Below are 24,397 nucleotides of genomic sequence, written 5' to 3' on the forward strand. Positions count from 1 at the left end.
TCTTAATTCCATTTGTGTTTACTTCGAGTGTGACTTTAGTCGGATTAAGGTCATCAATAATCGCTGTTTACATGCTAGTTTCTTAATCAGAGTATCGTCTTAATCGGGTTAATATCGGATTGTTGTACATGTAAACGCACTGAATGTGTCTTTCCTCTTTCTTTTTTTAAAATTCTCATTGTTTTCCTTTATAGACTTATTGATTCACCTTGAAATAATATTTCCTTTCATTGAATTAATTTCGTATGTTTTACCGTCTCACCGTGGGGTACAACGGATTGTGAGGACAGCTGAAAAGATCACCGTCGGCACCACAAATCCAGCAGTATTGCGGACGACCCCTCTCACCGCTATCATGGACTCTTCACCCTTCTGCCATGTGGCAGAAGGTACATGAGCATCCGTGCCACCACCAGCAGACTCCGCAACAATTTCTTCCCTGAGGCAGTCAGATTACACAACATCTAGTTGTCTGGTATGTGTTTATTGTTCCGTTCTGCGTATTTATTGTCCTGCACTTGTCTCACGTTGTTTATGTAGTCTTGCATACTGTTCGGTATTGCACCATGGACTTGGAGAATTGGACATTTGGACATGTCCACACATTGGACATTTCGTTCCAATGTGTACAAGCTATATAGAGGAATGACAATAAAAACCCACTTGACTTGACTTGACTGGTTTTCCGAAGTACTTTCGGCTGCGTTTTATGTATGAAAAGCGCTACAGTATATAAATACAATTTCTTCTTCCTCTACTACTTTTTCTTCTTACACCATTAGCATGCATATACTAAACGAAGCCGCTAGCATGTACACTAACACATTTATTCATTCGCAATCGTAAATTATAAAATGTAGGTAATTAAATTGTAATTTATGCTGACAAATGTGATAGAGATCCCATGAGAGTTGGTACGTCTACCGTGTCTGGACCTGCAACATGGCAGCTGTCTGGCTTCAGGCCACTTCTTATCTCTCCTGTCAGAAACACACGACTGTCCGTCACTAGGAGAACGATAGGAACCAGACTCGTGCTGGTAACACACACGCTGTGTTGTTTAGTTTACACTATAGCTGCCACCACCATTACCAGTCATTTCTTTGTTGTCGGATCAGGAGAGAAGCAAATAATGATTTTTTTTTTTATATGAGGATTCATATCTTCTGTCAGAAGCTTCATCTCCATCAGCTCATTTGTAATACAGATTGATTTATTACTTTTTTTTTTACTCACAGATGTTCTTGTTGGAATTAGAAGAGCTTCACACACTATGCATACAACCACTTTATAAATAGTAATAATAAGAAGAGGAAGAAGAAGAAGAAGAAGAGGAAGAGGAAGAAGAAGAAGATTAGAACACCCGTGATGTTAAATACAGATAAATACTATATTTTATAATATTAAATTAGTGGCATAATCCCACATGTACGTCATTTACATATCTTTTATTTCAGCTTGTACCAAGACACTGTTGAATTCTGTTTAGTCAGAAGGTGTTGATTCAGTTTCCATAACATCCATGACGGTGGCGAGGAAAGAGATGATATGAGGAAGAAACCTTGAGAGGAACCAGACTCAGAAGGGAACCCGTCCTCATCTGGGTAACACCGGATAGTGTGAAAGTAAAAGAAAGTTCATTATGGTTTTTATATGAAGTCTGTTTGTTGAACTAGTCCACTGTTCACTAAAGGAGACCTGAGTGTAAAACTGCATGTGGTAATTGCAGTCCTAAGATCATCGCAGCAACCGTACTCCGTAGCAACCACAGCGAGAACGTCCATGTGGAATTGAGGTCCAAAACCATTTCCATGGTACTTCCAGCGGTACCATCCTAGCATTTTAACTCATGACCTATCATCACCGATCAGAAGTCCAACGTCTTAACCAATTCCTTCCCTATTCAAAGCATTCATTGTTTCCGGCGTGCTTATATAAATCCACAATACTATACAGATGTGTGTCCCATATAGATCATAAAAAAACACTCATATCTCACCCAGACAGTTACATTTTAAAAGTAAAAAAAAACCAAAACAAAACCCTACCTCTAAAATTTTACTATTGCTAGAAGTGTTTCTTTGCTTTGCCACCTGCTGTGCAGTAGTGAATGTGATATGAACTACACCAGTAGAGGACAGTCAACACTGTACACTCATCGAGAACCGAACACGACACACACACACTGTGAGTAACACGTTGTCTCTCTGTGCACACACCGATACCACTGGATCTTAATATTACAAGGAAATCTTCCTGGACACTCAAGGCAAGTGTTTTATAAATCTTACAATAGCAAAGATTTTCAATATAAAAATATATAAATATCAAATTTGGCTTTGTGTACTGCTTTAAATAAAAGTTAGGAAACCGTTACACTGTTGTATTAACTCGTGATATGTTTAACACCTACACCTTTACAGTAACTTTTAAATGTGGCGCATTAATATCTGTAGTGTTTAATTCAAGCTGAACTACGTGTCTATCTCCCAGTGTTATATACACAGCACTACAACACTTAACTACTCTTAAGTAGTAATCCTCTACTGCTTGAATTATTACATTTACATAAAAATAAGTTCTTATGGAATTAGTTAAGGAATGTTATGAAATAGTTCAAGTAATTAAAATATGTAAATAGAAAAAAGAAGGGGGGGGGGGGGTTTAAGTTGGTCAATTGTTGTGCGGTGATGGAAAGTGTCATGTAGTCAAAAATAACACAATATGTATGAGATTACGATTCCAATTACTGCATTCTCCAGACTAAAATTTGCAGAGGTTTGTTTTGTTTTGTTTTTTTTTCCACCTAATAAGCATGTAAGAGTTATATCTTCTAGAAAGGAATTATAGAGGTTAAAAAGTATGTTAATTGATTTATTCACTCAAAATTGATACTTTCTTTTGAATCTTACTTTTATTTCTCTTAAAACAGAAAATGTATAAAATAAGGTGCAGTTGCAAAATGTCTGAAATGTAACAGTTGTTCTTACTTTGAATGTGAGAAAAAAATATGTAAATACACTATAAGAGAAGTTAGTGTCTTTTTTTTTGTTTTTTGCTATGTCGGCCTGTTTCGATTCATGAACGCACATACCATCCATCCATCCATCCATCCATCCATCTTCAACCGCTTACTCCTTTTCAGGGTCGCGGGGGAACCTGGAGCCTATCCCAGGGAGCATCGGGCACAAGGCGGGGTACACCCTGGACAGGGCTGAACGCACATACTACAGTTCCATTATCGCATGTTGCTACCATCTGGCAACAATGACATTTTACCATTTAAAAGAACGCACAAAATATATCAAGTTGTTTAAATGACAAGAAAATGTCAGCATTGGTAGTGTTGACATATTTAGTTTTGCCTAAATATTCAAAAATGAATCAAATTTTGAGAGCCCTCCGATGATGTCCTTCACCATGCCATGCGGCTGCAGAAAAGGAAAAGCAAACAGCACTTCCGGGTCATCTGACATGGCATTTATTTATTTATTTGTTTGTTATGACAAAGTTAAAGCCCGCTTTTTCCAAATAGGAAAATAGTAGTTTTGTATGAACAAAAGATTGGAGATAAATGAATTGATGCCGTATGGCAACACCATGCAGTGAAGGGTTAAAGCTAAGATGAGTTATCTCCCATGGCGTGTCTATGATTATATCCTGGGGATCAAGTAAACCACGACTGCATTTCAAAGCATTTAGGATTGTTAGAGATACTCACTATAATTTGTAGAACCTTGGAATGGAAAGGAAATGAAAGCGGATGGTATATCTTGCTTGGTAGGAAAAGGCAGATGCTGAAGATGAATGAATGAATGAATGAATGAATGAATGAAGGAATGTTGCTTGGTCTGTTACAGGTGTTACAGGTTTACAGGTGTATGAGTGGGCAGGATGCGGTGTAGTGTGGTGCTGTGTGTCCTGCTTCTGATCTTCTCTGGGAGAGGTCTGAGTCGACAGAGGAGACGACAGAAAGTAAACAATCTAGTCGTCCAAAATGAAGCAAGAGGTAAGCACTTTTTTACGAATATTATATACAGTACATCGAGCTCTTTAAATTACATTAAATGACGTTGTTTCACTCCTTTAATGCTGAAACGTTAAAAACACTTTCACGGTGTTAAAGTAGCACTGATAGCAATGAATGAGCTTTTCCAGTATTAAATAAAATGAAAGATAAATTGACTCAGCATTAAATGAACTGTTGTTGAATTGACTTTTGTGGCATTAAATTGAATTTTTTTTTTTTTGCGAAGAAACAATAAAAACAATATTAAATAGAGTATTAAGTGAATATAGTGGTGAATTATTTCATATAATGCTTCTTTAACTCTTATAGTGTTCAATTAAAGGTTGTGAGCTCCTAGAAATGAATGTTTAAGCAAGCTTTCTATCATTTTTTTTTCTATCATCACAAATGGCTTAATATGTATAAAATGATCATTCGGAGTATATTAATAATATACAATGCGTATGTGTGCAAAAGTATGTGCACACCTGACCATCACGATCATACGTTCCTGTTGAACAGCCCATTCCAGATTTATCCCCACTTTGCTGTTATAATGCGCTCCACTCTTTCTTCTGGGAAGGCTTTACACTTGATTTTGGGGCGTGGCTGTGGGGATTAGTGTTCGTTCAGCTACAAGAGCGTTAGTGAGGATGAGGACAGGTGCTGATGTTGGGATGTCGAGAAGGCTCCAGCTCCAGTTCATCCCAAGGGTGTTCAGTGGGGTTGAGGTCAGGGCTCTGTGCAGGACACTCGAGTTCTTCCTCCTTCTTTCAACCTTCACACACCATGTCTTCATGGAGCTCGCTTTGTGCACAGGTGCATTGTCATGCTGGAACAAGTTTGGGCCTCTTGGTTCCAGTGAAGGGAAATTGTAATGCTACAGCATACAAAGACATTCTATACAACTGTGTGCTTCCAACTTCGGATGCCACATAGTCAGGTGTCCACATATTTTTGACTCAGTTAGTGTGTTTTAGTGTTAATTCTAGTTAGAGTCTATGTACTAGATTTTAAAGGCTGGCATCTTTTAATCCATGTTTTGTTTTTGCTCAATTCTCTTTCCTCTCTAGCTCTGATTTGTCCGGTGGAGGTGGCCTTCCTGGTGGACAGCTCTGAGAGTACCAAGGCTCTTCTGTTTGAGAAGCAGCGCAGCTTCGTTCAGCGTTTCAGCACCTGGTTGTCTCCGCTGCACGTTCCCGGCTGGCACGTACGTCTGCGTCTGGCCGCGTTGCAGTTCAGCAGCACCGTCTCAGTGGAACACAACTTCCGTGACTGGCAGGATGTGGATGTCTTTCAAAGCCGTGTGGCGTCCATGGCCCACATTGGTCATGGCACATATTTGGCCTACGGCATCTCGAACGCCACGCAGCTCTTTACTCAGGAGACGGTGGACAGCAGTGTGCGTATCACCCTGTTGATGACGAATGGAGTGGATCACCCACGCAGCCCGAGTGCCATCGCTGCTGCCGCAGACGCCAAAAACAACAACATTCGAGTGTTCGTCATTGGCCTGACGCAAGACAGGCAGAGCGATACCAGGCTGAGGTCCATCGCCAGCCCTCCACCACAGCAGCACATGTTCAGCCTTGAGGATGCTCAGCTGGACGAGAGGCTTTTCAGAGAGTTGGTTAGTGAACAAGTGATTCCAGTTCGTTTATAAAATCAAAAGGCCATGTTTATGTAATATAATAATATTTTACACATATCATGCTAATATTTGTTCACAGTGTTCTGATATATCATGTCGAGCATATTTATTTGTCCATAATACAGTCTTTTTTCTATTTTTTTTTTTTTAAATAGAGCACAGTTGTTAACACAGAGGTAAGGACAAACCTATAGACACTTAGTGCCCTCCATGATCATATACTGAGTTGTTTCTTGATCTTGATCTTATTCGATCGTTACTACCGATTAGAGTTTGTGTCTGTTTCAGTGTCCACAGCCCAAGCCCTGTCCGTGTGATAAAGGAGAAAGGGGTCCTGCAGGAAACCCGGTGAGGAGACACACCACTTATCATCGTCTCAAGCAGCTTGACCCTGAATCTTATCTGGTTCCCCTGAGTTTAATCAATTCAGGCCAGATTTTTGTTTGTTCGGGTTATTTTTAACCTGATATATTCCCGTTAAATGTAACGCCTTGTGAAATACATGTATGTACTTATACCACAGCGCTAGTGAATTCTCGATTCTGACCGGTCAGAAGATGTTGATTAATATTCTAGTAGTTCTGGCTGCAAAGCAAATCACAGGTTTGTTTTAATGCGCTAACTTGTTTTGTTGACGTTCCACAACATTAAATGTAACTCTAATTAGATTTTTATTTAAAAAAAAACAAAAATGAATTAAAAAGAATTTAACTGTTAGAAAATGTAGTATTGTCGTGGTATAAGAGGAATAAAACACTTTGGGAATGTGCTGTTATTGGAGAATAATCACCTTCAAGGAGGTAAAAGTACCCCGTTGTAGATTATTTTCCTATACAGTAAATGCATGCCCACAAGTGTTTTATTCCTTATTTATCACTGGAAAGTAAGACATCTTTTTACCAAGTTTTTACTGAAATTATTTGTTTTCATTCCATCTGTATTTAAGGGTAAACCAGGAAACCCAGGACAACCTGGCCCTCCTGGTCTCAAAGGAGTCAGGGTGAGTTCGCACCCTAGGTTCTGTTGTCTTTGTTCATTTTATTTTACAGAATTATGCTGATGGGTCAGTCCATCTCAAGTGGTCCAATGTAGGTTGCTAGACCGTTTTTAATTTTCGTCTTTTTATGGATGATCACCTCATTTCAAAATCACCATTTTTAATTTTTTTATTTTACTTGGTTTAACTATGACGGCCATCTTTATTTCATGGTATACAACAAATTTTGGTTATACAGCTGTTTACGGAAACCTCAATATCTCGGATCAGGATGGTCCTAGTTCCTTGGACCAAAAACTGACCTCTAGAGCACATTACAGTGTACATGGACATATATAAACATGTAGCAGATTCTTGTTCTTTAGACTTAGAACTTATGTCCACAGTTCCACGTTTAGGGTCAAATTATAATGGGAAGGGCTTGAGTCTCAGGCTTAATTTTTTAGCCATATCTGGGTAAGCATAGTGTGCTAGTGTGCATGCAGACCATTTCAGATTTGACACTATTTTTATGGGGGCAAGAAAGCGCAATTGTTAAAAATTTCCCTCACTCTCGGGTTGAATATCTCTGGAGGGGGACAAGATACGAACCTGAAATTTTCACAGAAACAAGTCCTCTGTAGTAGCATTCTGCTGTAAAAATTGTGAGTTTGAGGTTGGAGGTAAACTCTGCAGGACAGTGGACTTACCTTAAGGGCCAGATTTGAAGAACCAGCCTGATCTATCATGTTATTACAGGTGTACGGTTGATATCCACGAATTGATTGTATCCAAATATGGAATTACAGTGCTCAGTTGGGTGTTTTACAAATGAACTCAAGTGGTCCAATAATTGCAAAGTTGATTGTTTGACCATGTGATAAAAGCAGTAAGTGACTACTGAGCAGTAGAAGGAGAAACAACACCACAGCTTTGTTTATGTTTTAAGAAATTCAAAAAATGGTCGAGCAACCAACTTTGCAATTATTGGACCACTTGAGATGGAATGACCCTGATACATTTCCTTCATATCTGCTGTTATTACAGGGGGAACCCGGCTTGAACGGACGACCAGGAATAGAAGGCCGTGAGGTGCCACATTGGGACCATTATTCATGACTATATGAGTATTTTGGTGTTTTCATGTAATCATGATGCTGTATGTTGCTCTTGTTACAGGGAAGACCAGGACTGAGAGGGGAAAAGGTTCATCTTTTTATCACCTTCTTATTAAAGGAATGTGGCTTTGGTTGTTTTGCATGTTCACTCCCAGAAATGTTCAGCATAGTTGATTTGGTGGTTGTTCCAAAATCAACTATTCGATGCCACTTCCATGAAAGGGTTGTTTGAAAGAATCACTTCCTGAGAACAGCCTACAAAATGCACCTGAACTTCATCAAGTGTCATTGAAGCTACATATGCTGTTTTCAAAACACCATGGACACCTTCAGCATGCTTAGTGAGAAAAGGGGAGTGTGTACAAGAATAAACCTCCAAAGCCCTGACGTGAGGTTACAGTTTGGCTTTCGATGGGTGTTTAAACAGGAAAATGATCTCCGTTCTACGTCCAAAGCAGCACAGGAATAGTTGCAGAAACACAAATCAATGTTTTGAAACAATTTCTTCAGTCTCTGGATTTGGACCCTACTGAAAACGTGGAGGAGTGGACCAAGATCTTTCTACAAGTCTCCAGCCTTGTTGCAGAAAGAAACTCAGTGCTGTTATTAGATAGACTCAAGCACTACACCGTAGAAGAAGACAGGACCTAACTACACATACACATACACAAGTGAGACAAAGTGCAGAAACCCCACGCAACAACAACGACTGACATTTATATTCAGTGTCAGGTGCTGGATTTAGTGTGAGGAAATGTTCACGTATGCAAAATCATTGCGAACCTTATCGCAAATGGACGGAGCTTCATCAGGCTTCATCAAATATTAACCAAAATGAATAATAATAATAATAAATTATATATATATATATATATATATATATATATATATATATATATATATATATATATATATATAAGAGCAATAAACAGTAATAAATGAAACAAAGGCAATATTTGATGTGATGACCCTTTGCTTTAAAAAAAAAGTAGTCTCAGTTTGAATTAGAGCAGTTTTATAAGTAAATTAGATGGTAAGTTTCATTGAGCAACTTAGAGAAGCAGCCATGGTTCTTCTGGAGACTTTGACTGTCGCACTCGCTTCTTATTTTTGTAGCAAAATCCACCAGCCTTCATTGTGTTTTTTTTTTTTTGTCTGAAAAGTGTCTCTTCCCACTTACTATGCTGCTTTCTTTACATTATATATATGGTCAGCAACAGCACTCAGATAGGCTATGGCATTCAAACGATGCTCAACTGGTATTAAGGGGTTCAATGCGTGCCAAGAAATCATTCCCCACACCATTACACCTCCAGCACCAGCCTGAGCTGTTGACACAAGGCAGGCCAAATGCCTCATCTGCATGTTGTAGCAGAAATCAGGATTCATCAGACCAAGTGACATTTCCCCATCTCCAACTGTCCAGTTTGGGTGAGTCCATGCCCAGTATGGCCTCCGATTCATGTTGGAGTGGAACCCAATGTGGTCTTCTACTGTTGTAGCCCATCCACCTCAAAGTTCAATGTGTTGCGCATTCTGAGATGCTTTTCTGATCAGCACAGTTGTAGAGTGTAGTTATTTGAGTCACGGTTGCCTTATTGTCAGCTATTAAGGTGTCTGGTGAGTGTATATACTTTATATACTTTTCAGAAGCATCAAATCAAAAAGGTACAATAGGTTTTACTTCTATATTAAAAAAAAAAAAAAAAAAAAAAGTAATAGCATAAGGTTGGGCTTTTTTTTAGACTAACCCTAACCATAACACAATCATTTCAAGAGTAGTCCAAATCTACTTGAAGAAGAATTTCTTGACATTGTTCTTCTTGAGAGAAGATCTGAGGGCTTAACACCTCTGATTCTCTCTCTCTTACTCTCTCTCTCTCTCTCTCTCTCTCTCTCTCTCTCTCTCTTTCGCTCTCTCTCTCTCTTTCTGCTCTCTATCTTGTGCTACAGGGTGAGAGAGGAGAGTGCGGAGCAGAAGGGCTGAAAGGAGATCAAGTAAGTTTTGCGGATAATTCTCTGTATCACTGATTTACACCCATGCTGTGAGATGCTGAACTCTCTGTTCTTTTCTCCTTTCCACAGGGTGCAGATGGACCCCCGGGACCTCGTGGACCTCCAGGAGAGCAGGTTATCATCACGCATTTGGATCAAGTCAAAATCATTAAAAATACATGTTTAAAAAAAAAATAAATAAAAAGTCTTCCCACCACTATCCTATACAGATGATATAGTCATCTTACCATTACAACAGCTTTATCGCTAATCTCTCAAATGTTAGCTAGCATGATAATAATGGCAACTATGCCAACTAGCTGAATGCTAATAACTAGCTGTCTCAATACAAGCTGCCTTGATAAATACAGAGGCTACGTAGGCAGCAGACAGATTACAGTGATGGGTATTGGGTCTCATTGTTTTAAAGATTAATCTGTTAAAGTTTAGATTTACAAATATATGATTATAGAGAAATGTAGTGGTTTTTGAAAATATACTGAGTAGAAAGTAGAGATTTTTCTTTTGAAATATGGTGAGTGACTACACCTCAAAAGTATTCAGTATAACATTTGCAGGTATTTGCCAGGTTACGTTCATGACTGGAAACAAAAACTACTCCCTCATAAAAGTATAGAAATTTTAACTCTGCATTTGGAGCATGACTGTATCTGAGATACTTAACACAAGCGTTATGGCCGTGAGCTTGGAGACTGAAACCTCCAGATGAGCCCAGAGCTTCATTTCGACTTCTTAATAAGAAGAAAAGCAGTTTCCTTCTGTTGTCTTTTTCCCAGGAAAGACCTGAATCTGACTTTGGAACACTGTAATTATCCTCACAAGCATTAGGAAGGGTGTGTACGGTTCGTAATTCAGTCTCTAGAGCTGTGAGGAAACACAATCAGGAGATTGATTTCACACACACACACACACACACACACACGCACGCACGCACGGAGATGTTCCTACAACCCAAACAGCTCTCCTGTCTCTGCACTTATGGAATGTGATCCCGGGATTAGTCGTGATCCCTACAGTAATGTATCAGTGAATCTCAGCGTGAAATCTGCTGTTCTTGTTATTGTTCCAGTCCGGAGACTAATCTTATACACCTGGATTAACACACACTCACGGACCACTCAGTCCTTTTCTCACTCCTGTGTTTAATGTACACACTTGCCTTAGACAAACGTTGGATAAACATACAAGTATTCATATTTTTATTTTCTAAACTAATTTCATATAGAAGTGTGTGTGTGTGTGTGTGTGTGTGTGTATTTCAGGGTCCCATTGGTGGTCCTGGAGATTACGGTCCAGCGGGTCCTGCTGGACCTAAAGTCAGTAACTGTATCTCCACTCTGAAGCTGTTATTATATCATATTATATTATATTATATGAATCTGACACTCATAAAGCATGACTGTTAAGGCTGTGTTTATTCACCAGGGTGACCGAGGACCTCCTGGAGCTTCTGGTCCTCCTGGAGACCAGGGAATTGGATTTCCTGGTCCAAAGGTTAGCAAATGATTCAACCAGCACTTTAATGTTGTGTATAGAAGCACCATGATTAAAATACACCACATTTATTTAGGGAGACAAGGGGAACCAGGGCAGACCGGGCCCTATTGGACCTGTTGGGATTGGAGAGCCAGGACCACCAGTAAGTTACACAATCAGCACTTTCATTTCTGGCTTTTGTTCTACTGTATGCAACAAAGATAGGCTGTAACATTCTACAAATAGTGTCCCAGCATCTGCTCTAATAAAGGTTCACTTCACAATGTTATTCCAATGTTTCTCACACAACGTTCCCAGTTAGACACGTTAGACACTCAGTTAGACAGTCTGGAACGTTATAGAACCATGGAACCATATTAACACCATGGAAACATTATCGTTAACATTCCTATGAATACAACTGTCTGCAGTAGCATTCAAAAGTGTTCGGAGACATGTTAAAAGAGCACCCAGAAAACCTGACATACCGAACTTTCTTTAAAGCAATGAACTATAAAGTTCAAAAAATGTTCTTCTAACCTGTAATTGAACATGTCGTCATGGTGATATTCCAGAGTTTCCACAATAACAATGTTGAATATTTTACATGTTGTATACATGTAAGAATGTTATACCGTTGTTGAAATCTTGATTCTGATTGGTCAGAAAGTGTTGAAATTTCTATATCAAGAGCTCTGACAGTTTTCCCTGAGGAAACATTTAGTCAGCATTAATAGAAGGAGTCTACAGTGTCAGGGCTTTGACTGTCTGTAACAGTTAAAGTTAAAGCTGTAACTTTAAAGGAAAGCCTCCAGGATGAAGGGTTTTGTGGTTTTTTTGTAACATGACAAGCTGCATTTTTTGTCTTATTAACTTTAAGAAATTGAAGATTTAAGAGTCTAGTGAGGGAACGATTGTTTATATGTGTTATAATGTACAGTAAGTACGTAGTCTAATAGGTGAGGCACAACATTAAAGGTAACTATTAACAGATAAAAAGGTACATTGTGTCAGTCTCGCAGCACACTGGCGTTCCATTCCTCCAGCCGGACGGAAATCGACTTATCGGATATTTCCAGTATAAACAAATCGCTACAAGTTTGTTATAAGATTAGTCAGGACAATGTTGGGTTTCTGTGTGTAGAGTATCATGACTCTACACCTGTCGTCTACACTACTCCGCCATTTTCGACCATCGGAAACGGAGACTTTCGGAAATGCCGAAGACCTCCAGGCCCACGTTTCAGAGTAAACAGACCAAAATGAAGACTTTTTTAAACGAAGGCGTGGCTTCGCCCACATTCGCTCCCTGATTGGGTCTTCTGGATCATTGCGTATCCTTCCCTGGTTCGTCACGCCCCTACCATATGACCGTTACGCTACCTTAATCGTATAAATATACCTTGATCCTAGTGTAAACAGGGCCCCTGTGTTTAGCTGCTCCTGAGCAGCGTGAGGGGAAATGGGAGCGGTGTGAGCCCCCTGCTGGGCAAACAATTCACAACTCTCCACAATAACATTGGTAGAGAGATAAAATGGACAGAACAGCTCAAGCTTTTTCGATATAAAAACACTGCATACAACTGCCACAATAAAATGACAACATTTGAACCTAGTGGACTGTGTACAAAAAAGAAATACTTATGGAAAACTGCACATTTTTAAATCCCTGAATGTCATATGAGCCATTAACCGCTACTGTAGAGTGTGACATCACAAATAAATTCAATGCTGAACACGGGCACAAATAAAACAGGTGCAAATTGGATTTTTTGCCCTCTGGTAAAAAGAGAATAAATAAAAATTGCTAGCATCGGCAAATTTCTGTGGTAGAAGAGAAATAAAACCACTAAGCTATGTGCCGGGCTGCATCAGTCCACCCTTTCGTCGATTCTTTTCCTATAACATAAATCTCTCATGTGATATATTCCATACTTATCCTGGAACCCATTATCAACGTTTCACTACTCCAAACAAAACCAAGTTTTATCTAGAGTCTTCATTAAGTTTCTTGACACAATAAAATTACATCATGTGAAATTCGGCATTCTGACGGAGTGTGCTGAATTGCAAGCCATTATAATAAGTTTAAAAGTGACAAAGTGCAGATAAGTCTCTTAATCACTTCTTGTTATGAACACTAACGACTTCCTTGTATTGTAAAGGGATCACCGGGACCACTAGGACTGCCAGGCAACCAAGGTTCTCCAGGCGAGGGTTTACCAGGACACAAGGTAAGTAAACTTTCCCACCAAAAGCTATGATCTCGTTGAACAGAACCCTTATGTTCTGTTCAGGTCAAGATAACTTATTCTTCAAACAGTGTCTGCCTCATTTCCTCCATCCAGTCTTTTATTTGCACTCTAATTGGTCTTCATTTAGCGTAAAGTGTTGATCAGGAATCACATTTCAGACTCTATTTTCCTGAAAGATCAAATATATTTTATAAGAAACTCTATAATTGTATAACTATAAAATCTCCATTTGCTAGTCAGCGAACTCCGGAGGAAAATTAAACACGTCTATCTGACTCTGGTTTCAGGGGGACAGAGGCTTTGAGGGTCCAAAAGGTGCACCTGGATCTCCAGGGTTAGGCATCAAAGGTGAAAAGGTGAGAACTTAATTAATGAAGTTAATTTAAGTTGATTTTACGTAATTAAGTTAATTGAACAGTTTGAATTTTGATGTTTACGTGTAATTTTCAGTCTGGGTCCTTGGCCATTCAGTTTGTATGTGCTTGTCTTTGTAAGTTAACTGCATGTAAATTCTGCCTCAAGGTTCTTTCTTTTCATTTCCTTTGTTTGGTTTGAAAGATGTATTTTTTCCCCTTAAACGATTCTTATCGTTTTGCACTTTAATTAATAGGTTAAAATTTTACAGTAAAGGTCAAAAAGGTTCTGACATGATTTATGTTGCTTTCATTTTTTTTTTTTTACATCACAAAAATCCTGCCATTTTAACAGGGTTGTGTAGACTTTTTAGATCCAATGTATAGGTTCTTACATTATTTTATAATACTTACCAAAATCTACAAATAACACAGATTACTTGCTAAATATGTATATATTATACATTATTTACCTACAATATATTTACATTCGTAGCTAATTATCGGCTTTGTAATTTGCAGTACGTTGGTGATCTGGCTTCTAATTCACGCTCTTGTATACTCACTATTATCCACAAGGGGGCGCTATCATAACATGCAAAAGACATTCTCTCATTTTTTTTTCTATTGTAAATTCTCTTCTTGATATCCTGTAGGGGGATCCTGGAGCTCCAGGACCACAGGGACTGATTGGATTTCCTGGAGATGGAATTCAGGGAGAAAAGGCAATCCATAACCTCTAGTTATAGATAGTGATCATGTATTACAAATTTCTGTACCCCTTTTAGTTTCTTAAAATTATTAATAAATTTTTAGTATTATTTTTTAAATACAGGGTGAACAAGGCCCAGTAGGGCCACCGGGTGCTAGAGGAGCTCCTGGTGTGGGCATTGTAGGCCCAAAGGCAAGTGCTGCAAACATGACATAAATATGTGACTAATTTGTTTTTAGAAGTGCTTTTGAGTTCTCTTTGAGAAAACAGGAAATCTAAGATGGAATATCTTAAGGGTGTGCATCACAAAGAGCTTTAGGAGAGCTTTATTAATTAATTAATTCGTTTTATTTTCAGGATCATCGGTGCTATCCATAGCAGAGGTCAAAATCACAAATCAACAAAAAGCAAGGGAACAAAAGATTACCACAGGCAATATATGTTGATATATACACACTTGCATGACTTGGCATTGGGAAAGATAACTCGTCTATATAGAAAAGCATAACTAGATGATGAACAAATGCAAATACTGAAGAGTAAATAAGGCATAATGATCGAGGAAAGTGGGAAGCCATAGATAGTTAGATAATAATGATGAGTCTTGATTGCACACATATACATTACAGCAGAGTGAAATTCTTTTCTTCGCATACCCCAGCATGACAGAAAATTGGGGTAGGAGTGTAGGATCAGCCATGATACAGCACCCCCTGGAGCAGAAAGGGTTAAGGGCCTTGCTCAAGGCCCCAACAGTGGCAGCTTGGCAGTGTGGGGCTTGAACCCCAACCTTCTGATCAGTAACCCAGCGCGTTAACCATTAAGCCACCACTGCTAGACAAACAATGAGACAGATACGGCTAGTGTGAAGGTTAACTAGCCAATTCGTTTATATCCTTCAATGACTTCTTTGAAAATGTCATGTTGTGATACATGTAAATCAGTCATTTTGGGGTGTACCACATCATACAATGAAAGTATCGTCTTGTTCCACTGATAAATGGATGTAATTTAAATGTTACATGCTTTACAGGGGGATCAGGGCTTCCCTGGTGGACCTGGACTTCAAGGAGAAAGAGGCATCGGAGAACCTGGACCAAAAGTAACGTGCACTCACCTCGCTTTGACTTTGACAAGAATGTATAATAAATACATAATAATAATAATAATAATAATAATAATAATAATAACAACAACAACAATAATAATATACACAAAATACATCAAAACCATATTCTCTAATAAATGATAGGGCACAACACAGGTATGTCAATAATTTAAAAGACAGAATAGAAGGACAATAAGCAATCAGCTTTATATTGAAGTATTAACAGCTGACAATCATTCAACCGTTGAGGAATTTTTCTTATATTGGAATATTTGAACTGTGCTGTATTCATTATTGCTAACAATCCATTACTTGAGAAAGAAGAGTAAAGAGTACTACAGTTTAAGTTTAGATATGATGTTTGTCAGCTACGATATAATCCAATAGGTTTAGGCATGTGAGAGCGTCACTGTAGATGCCTGTAAATATTATGCATGTTCCAGGGGGACCCAGGAACAGATGGTGCTCCGGGAATTCCTGGCATCCCAGGAGAAGATGGAGCTGTGGGATCCAAGGTATGGTCAGGGTTCATTTTTGGAGACAATTTTAACCTTACAGCCAGCCGAAAAAAAGAGAAAAAAAAGATGTGGGTTTAAATGAACAGATGGGATAGTGTTTCACAAGAGGCTATACTCCTAATTGGTGACTTCAGTCCGAAAGTCACTCATATTTAGATCAGCTTTACATACATGCTCAAGTTGATTTTTTGGGCTCCGCTTTCAGGCTACTAAAACGACCTGAGTGTAGTTTATGCCTCCAGGGTTGCCAGATTTTTCTTGAGTAGAAGCACCGGAGATGGGGGGTTTTTCAATAGCATCTGGCCCATCACCTTGAAACAAGCAGTTGTCTTTAAAAAGTGTGGGATAGAAAATACAGACTTAAAAAGGTGATCACATTTGTTCTGTAGTGTAGTGTAGTGTAATAATATGCAGAATAAAAGCAAGAGACTGTGTGAGAAAGTACATTTTTGGATGAAAGTATCCACAAAATATATGTAAACAAACATTGTAAGCTTTTTGGTACGTTTCCTTCCAACAGACAGTTCAATTTGTGTATTGATCTTTGTCATTTTTGTTTTGTTTTGTTTTGTTCCTCTTGGTTTATCGGCACATATGGAACGTCAGGGTGAGATGGGTTTACCAGGTCTGCAAGGTCCTGATGGTGCACCAGGAAAAGGCATTCCAGGAGAAAGGGTACATCATCATTCACTCTGTAGAGTGGGTGGGGTTTGGTAGTTAATTATGTCTTAAATGATATTAATATATTATGAGATTGCATTGATATATAATCACTTACTGGTGTGTGTGTTCTGATGTGGTATTAGCATTACATAAAGATGAAGAGAATGAAAAATTTAGGTTTACATAATATTCATATTAAGGTTTGTTATAAACTAGTCAACTACAAATATGTGAAGGTAAAAGATTATACAATTTTTAAAAACCCTGCTAAAACAAACAGGGAGAACTACAGGGACAGAATCAGTGCATAACAGAAAGCAGAAGAAAGGAAGCTACATGGGTTATCTATCAGGCTAGTTAGCAAAGACAGCTGCCATGCTAAGCTGGCATTACCAGTATACTTGTACTCATGAAAATATCAAATTTAGCCATACAAAGGGCCTTGGCTGCTTCAGATAGACCCTTGCATATTATGGACGCTAGTTTTACAGTAAAGTTAATGATACAGTCTCATTGTATAGATAACAGTGGAGCTTGTGGATATGAATTATGAATAATATGGTATGTGTGACGTCACCGAAGGGCGATCAAGGTGACCGAGGGGTTCGTGGTCTTCCAGGATCTCCAGGACCCGCAGGGCCGCCAGGGGCGAAGGTAAATATTGGGTCATTCTTTAATAAATAATAAATCGTAATCATTGGCAAATTGCCATGTGATAACACTTTGTGATGTGGTGTTATTGGAAAATAATCAACTTCACAGTTATGCTTTAATATAACAGCACACCCCCAAGTTTTATTCCTTACTTAAACAATAGGATGAATGTGGCACAACATAAGCAGGCTTAATGCACGTGTGTCTTTCTGCTTGCACTACTGGTTTGAGATTAACACGATAAGCAGCGGGATGTTTACAGATAGGGATGGCGATGTGATAATAGATGTCTGTAGATGAATATGGTTTATTATTTTAGGGTGAACCTGGTAGTCCCGGGATGCTGGGGATGCCTGGGCCCCCAGGGTTTGGATATCCTGGTCCAAAGGTAAATCAATATTAATGCTTTATCAAGCACATTATCATGATCTTTTGTTTTTAGTTTTCAGTTTGTTGTCATGAATAATGAATGAGGGAAATGATACCAATAATGCATATAATGGGCAAACGGCAAACATCCTGTTGTAACATCTTAATGAGCATGGATATGGACTCTACAGCAAGTCCAGAGAACTGTGTTGGTGCAAGACTGTATATAATGTGACCAATTCAATTGAATTTCAGTGTGTTGTATTTCTTATCAGGGTGAGCCTGGGCCTGTGGGTCCTCAGGGCATGGTCGGAGAGCCAGGAGTCGGACTCGCAGGGCCAAAGGTGATAAATTGTTAGGCACAAACCATATTTTAAAAATGTAGTCTTATTAGGTTTTATTTTGAGGCATATATGTTCTTGCACTATTTTCAGGGTGACAGAGGACCACCTGGACCGGTGGGACCACAAGGGGTAAAGGGAGAAGGTTACCCTGGGCCTCAGGTGTGTGTATATGTATACACATACATTAACTGCACATTGAAAAGAAAAAAAAAAAAGGATTGGTCCAAACAGGAGCTAGTGGTACTTGTAATTCATTTCCAGCTGCTAGCTCAGAGGTTCATTTAAAGATGTCTAGCAGATAAGTTACTCAGCCAGCTCATGGGTTTATTTTAAAAATATGGAAGCAATACCATTTATAGTTGCTTGTTCATCTAAACATAGCAGAACGTGGCATTATTCAACGCTTTAGGCATTCTTTTAAATATTTTTGGAAGAACAACTCAGTACTTATAATGTATTACGCTATTTCCTTCTTTAGTCCACAGTTTCTATCCATGAATATTATCAGGCTTAAAGGCAAATGCTTGTGTTTAAAGGCGGCTGTAATTTCAGACACTACTGAAAAAAAAAAGGTCTCTGACCATTCTACTCAAGAAATTCTGGCAACCTCTGAGCCATGAACTCTTCAGGGACCCTAAAAATCATGTGCATAACCCAACACAGAATATGTGTAACTTTCCCTGCATAAATATTAACATACCGTTTGGATTTCTGCTCATTTGTGGGATGATTGTAAGGTCACATTTTGAACCAGACTAGTTTTTTAATGGACTTACACAATGTTGGCAATGATCAGGGCTATCCCCACCTCGAAGTACCATTTGTTCCATTAGTTGTAACTACAAGAACTATTCATTCTTGAAGGTTCAATATGTATACAATTGGATACAAGTGGAACTGGACCAATGGCCAATGGCAAAAGCACAGTTCTGATTTTCTGGTGCCAAAAGTTCTGGTATTGTGTGTAGTGGAAACAGGCATGGTATGGTGATAGACAAGAAAATTCCTCATCTAGGTTTATGCCCATACTTTAGGGACTTCCTGGATTGCCTGGAGTACCAGGAGAAATGGGACCACATGGAAACGGACTACCAGGACCTAAGGTAATGATCATGTTATGTTTGTTAGAAAAATTCGCTCATGTCCTTTGTCTATGTTTAGCTAATGGTAACTCTGCATTGATAGGGGGACAGAGGCTCCCCTGGTGTTCCTGGGCCATCTGGGCCCCCTGGAATAGGACTTTTGGGACCAAAGGTAAGCTTTTTAGATCCATTTAAGAAGACTAAAATCAGAACAAAAAAAAATTCTCCATTCCTGCTTTGACTTGGGTTTATTCCAGGGTGCGACCGGTCAACCAGGCCCTCCTGGGCCTCCAGGTCCACCTGGTGAGGGCATTCAGGGCCCAAAGGGAGAGCCAGGCTTCCAGGGACCACCAGGCCCCAGAGGTCTCACAGGAGAAGGCATTGCAGGAGAGAAGGTGATGGAAACTCAGGATTTATTGTATAACAGTGTGACAAAGCAAGTTAATCATGACTGGAATATGATTTATATACACTGCAGGTAAACCAAAAAAAGCCCAGTTATGTTTGCAGTCTTAATGGTTATTTTCCATCCATCCATCCATCCATTTTCTATACCACTTATCCTTACTGGGTTACGGGGAGCCTATGCCAGGGAGCATGGGGCACAAGGTGTGGTACACCCTGGACAGGGTGCCAATCCATCGCAGGGCACAATCACACACACACACCCATTCATACACTACAGACACTTTTGGACATGCCATGCATGTCTTTGGACCGGGGGACGAAACCGGAGTACCCGGAGGAAACCCTCGCAGCAGCGGGAACCAGCCATAGAGGTGTGAAGCGAACATGCAAACCACTAAGCCAGTGTTCGCCCGGTTATTATGCTATGGTGAATAATTGAATGAAAAAGTAATTAAAAGATGACATGATGACTGCATTTTTGTGCACAAGTATAATACATATCGAAGCACACATTTTCATTTAATGTGCTGGTTGGCAGTGAAGCCTGTACGTATGTCTTAATATCAACAATGCAGAAATTATGTTTGTATACAAACTGTATAACAGGGTATACATAAGTCACAGCACCAGCTAAGTTGGGGAAAAATAGAAAAACAAAACCGTATACACTACATTCTGGCAATTTTTATCGAACGTGTTCTGGTTTCAGGGGGACAGAGGTCTGCCTGGTGAGCGCGGCAGAAAAGGAGACAGTGGAGATTTCGGAGCACCTGGGCGAACAGGAGCAGTGGTATTATATATTTGCTGTATATTTTAATATAGCCATTAATTAACTGTAAATAGTTACCTAACAATAAAAGCCATAACCCTATTGAGATAATACTGTAACAGCTGTCAATGAACATATGTAAGTCATGAAATATTTTTATTGTAGGGAAAACCTGGTGAGAAAGGAGATCCTGGCCTCTCGGTAAGTACATTAATTAACGACACTAATTACACACACGCATATATTATATAATATATATATTAATATACACAAATTTCATGTATTCATTATTCCTTAAGCAAATTTGATGAATTTCATTTCTTCGACAGAGAGAAGAAGTGATTCATATAATCAGGGAAATGTGTGGTAATACAACATGCCTACAGTTGATAATAATAAAAACACTTATACGTCATGATAGCATCTAATGTTTAATAATCACAGAATTTTTTATTTAATCTTTTTATTATTTTTTTTATATATAAAAAATCTGTTTATTAGTAATTGGTGTTGTAGTGTTGTAGTAATTACAGTATCTTCTTAGTTAGTCTTTATATATATATATATATATATATATATATATATATATATATATATATATATATACTGTATAATAGGTTCCTCAAGGGTTGTTTGGATAGTTCATAAGATACTTATTATGAATAATTACTTAAGAAAACTTTTTATAAGAGTGTATGTACACACTCCTTTCCTTAAGCAACTTAAGGACCGCTCTTTGTACCTTTAATGAGCTTTTTAACACTACATGCACCCTTTCAGGCAAAAGGTACACACTGAAGGTACCATTAAGGGTAAAACCAAGGAAATGTACAGTTTAGTACCTCTTTTTTTTTTTTGGAAAGTGTATGCTATTTTTTGCATGTTGTGTATTATAATTTAGAATAATATATTTTGCATGGTCCTCCAGGTTGTGGTCGGAGGTGCAGCGAGAGACCCCTGGAGCTCGTTTTCATAATCGACAGCTCTGAGAGCGTCGGTCCCGAGAACTTTGAGCTTACGAAGGACTTTGTGAACGCTCTGATGGACCGTGTGGCAGTGAGCCGCGAGGCTACACGTGTGGGAGTTGTGTTGTACAGTCATGTCGACATGGTGGTGGTCAGCCTTCAGCAGCTGACCGACCGCACCAGCATTAAAGCCGCTGTACGTCAGATGCCCTATCTGGGGGAGGGTACTTTTACGGGACGTGCTATCCGCAGTGCCACGCGGTTGTTCCAGGCCTCGCGGCATGGTGTGAGGAAGGTGGCTCTGTTGCTGACGGACGGACAAGCGGACCGACGGGATACGGTGCAGTTGGAGGTTGCCGCAGAAGAAGCGCACGCTGCTGGGATAGAGATGTTCGTAATCGGCGTAGTGAATCGCAGCGATTCAGGTTACGGCCAGTTTCAGAGAGAGATGAATTCCATCGCTTCAGATCCGGATGAAGAGCACGTCTACCTTATCCACGACTTCATGAACTTGCCCAGTATGTAGTGCTTTATTAAACGAGTAACATCCTTCGTGTTTCTTTAGCAGGCTTGGGATTAGAACTCACCACCTTACTGTTCACTAGAGCACCACTATTTATAACAATTTGATTATTCATTAGGATTTATTAGTACAGCAAACAGCACAGGGAATGATTATAGTAAAACCCACGGTACATTTCTTGCTTTTTCTCAGACTTGGAGAGTGAGATACTGAGTCGGATCTGTGAGCCGGACGATGACTCGGTGCTCAGCTCAAAAGGGATCATCATTTTCCCGGCTGGCAAAGAGGTGAGAGGCATTTTTTCCTAATTCACCGCGTTTCATATGAGTTACGGTAACTTTCACAAAGATTCCGTTAATTATCACAAGTACTAGACCGTTCAAATAGCGCATGTTTGATATTAATAAGAAATAATCGAATGATATTTCTGCATGTGATATACGTGTCTGTGTTGAGTCTATTTCTAAATAAAGGTTTTCAATAATAATTGTTAATAATTTCCCTAGCATACTCCCTCTTTCTGTCCAGCCGGAAGCTCCAGCGGGGTTTAAGACTCCCTCTCCAGAAACACGTGAAATCGACGACAGGAAGCCGTCAGCGTTCGAAGAGGATGTGGATGATTTTACAGCAGGGAACAGAGTGAGTCTCCAGCCTCCTGCCGTGACTGTGACGAGATCTCGGCCTCCCACAAACGTCCTGTTTGACCCTGACTTCAGCTCTCCTTCACAGATTCAACCTCCACCGTTCCAGTCTGGAGCAGGTACACACGTACACTGTGAACGTTAAAGCTCCCAGGAGAAATCGGGAGAAATAACGAAAGCCTGTGCATGTGTAAATGCCTTCGCGATGAATATCCATACCTTAACAACAGTTTTGAATTCGTCCAAACACAGCGATTTACCATTTTAATATTATTTAACGATGCTTCATCAGACATGTCTAACATCGTTCATCCAGCTGGGAATGTTCAGATATATGTACTGAAACGTAGTTAAATTGGGAATTGTCTGGGCTTCAAGGCATGAAGATTACTTCATTTAAGGAGGTTCTTTGCGATTACGTTTACGCAATACAGTCTTACAGTGGGGGGGGGAATAAGTATCGGACGCGTCAACGTTTTTTTCAGGAAATATATTTCCAATGAGGCTATTCACATGAAATTTTCACCAGACATCAGTATTCACTCAAGAAATCCGGAAATATAAAGAATTCACCACTTTAAAGTCTATAAATAAAGTTATGTGTAATAAAGTGGAATGACACGGGAAAAAAGTACTGAACACGCTAAGAAAAAGCCGTTCTCCAAGGCAAGGGACCAGCTGAAATCCGCAAGTAATTATACCCTCTATCTGTGCAAATGAATATCAGCTGGGTTAGTAAATTGATGGTCTATAAAAAGGCTTTTCGTTACCAAGGTGTCACACAAGAAACATCTCATAATGGGTAAAAGCAAAGAGCTCTCCCAAGACCTTCACAACCTTATGGTTGCGAAACATATCGATGGAATCGGATACAGACGTATTTCAAAACTTCTGAATCCTCCCGTAAGCACCACTGGGGCCGTTATCCACAAGTGGAAGCAAATATATTTACTGAAAAAAATGTTGAGGAATCCAATACTCATTTCCCCCGCTGTATACTATTATTAGTCTTCTTCTGGTGCCTTTAACCTGGGCTAAAATATTCAAAATGGAGTGCAGCCAGAGCGCTAAAACTGGAGACTCCTTCCATAGATGTTTAATTCGCAGCTCCTTACAGAAAACCTCCCTACATGGGAACTTGGATGAATAATCACTCCATTTATTAGTATTCTTAGATTATTTGGAGCGTCTGCCAAATAAGTCCCTGTGAATGACTTGTTACTATAGAAACGAGCACATTCATGTAAACCTCTGATTTGTGTTGTAGCTGTACCTACTGTCAGCGCTGTGCTTAGAGAAAACTAAACACCTTCTGACCAATCGGAACGGAGAATTCGACACCGCTGTGGCGTAATGCGTTTTAAATAATGCACTGTTACATAAACTACCGTTTTAAAGCATCGCACACGCTGCATAATTGTAATAAATCTTGAACACAGATATAACAGTGACAGTGACAATACGAGTAAAACGATCGTCAGCATTGAGAGAAAGTCACGTGTGAGCTCTAGCAGCTCCATAATCTATACAGAGAAGCACAATTATATCACATGACTTATCATTTGCCACTAAATGTAATATAAGTGTGAAATACGTCCATAATACATATGCATTTGTTTCCAGCCGTAGACTGTACGGAGCGTCTCGACCCCGGGCCGTGCAGGAACTACGATGTGAAGTGGTACTACGATCCTTTAGCTAACGCCTGCGCCCAGTTCTGGTATGGAGGTTGCCAAGGCAACAGCAACCGCTTCGAGACACATCAGAGCTGCATGGACGCTTGTGTG

The 24,397-nt window shown here is 39.4% G+C and overlaps 1 protein-coding gene across 1 annotated transcript; it reads left to right on the forward strand.

The window, feature by feature from the left end:
* Window positions 1-2,131: 2,131 nt before the first annotated feature.
* On the forward strand, window positions 2,132-24,394 carry col28a1a (collagen, type XXVIII, alpha 1a; the record flags this gene model as incomplete). Its single annotated transcript, XM_053638852.1, has 34 exons — window positions 2,132-2,269; window positions 3,861-4,009; window positions 5,083-5,639; window positions 5,816-5,836; window positions 5,949-6,008; window positions 6,607-6,660; window positions 7,684-7,728; window positions 7,816-7,842; window positions 9,708-9,752; window positions 9,840-9,884; window positions 11,033-11,086; window positions 11,196-11,264; window positions 11,341-11,409; window positions 13,412-13,480; window positions 13,789-13,857; window positions 14,511-14,579; window positions 14,690-14,758; window positions 15,600-15,668; window positions 16,118-16,189; window positions 16,799-16,867; window positions 17,438-17,509; window positions 17,829-17,897; window positions 18,154-18,222; window positions 18,313-18,381; window positions 19,257-19,325; window positions 19,408-19,476; window positions 19,562-19,699; window positions 20,422-20,502; window positions 20,647-20,682; window positions 20,811-20,847; window positions 21,410-21,964; window positions 22,162-22,256; window positions 22,498-22,729; window positions 24,234-24,394. Coding segments are annotated over exons 2-34 (3,399 nt in total), but the record flags the coding sequence as incomplete, so codon positions are not given.
* Between the last annotated feature and the right edge of the window lie 3 nt (window positions 24,395-24,397).

The sequence above is a fragment of the Ictalurus furcatus genome, chromosome 12, assembly GCF_023375685.1.
Source record: "Ictalurus furcatus strain D&B chromosome 12, Billie_1.0, whole genome shotgun sequence".
Classification (NCBI taxonomy): Eukaryota; Metazoa; Chordata; class Actinopteri; order Siluriformes; family Ictaluridae; genus Ictalurus; species Ictalurus furcatus.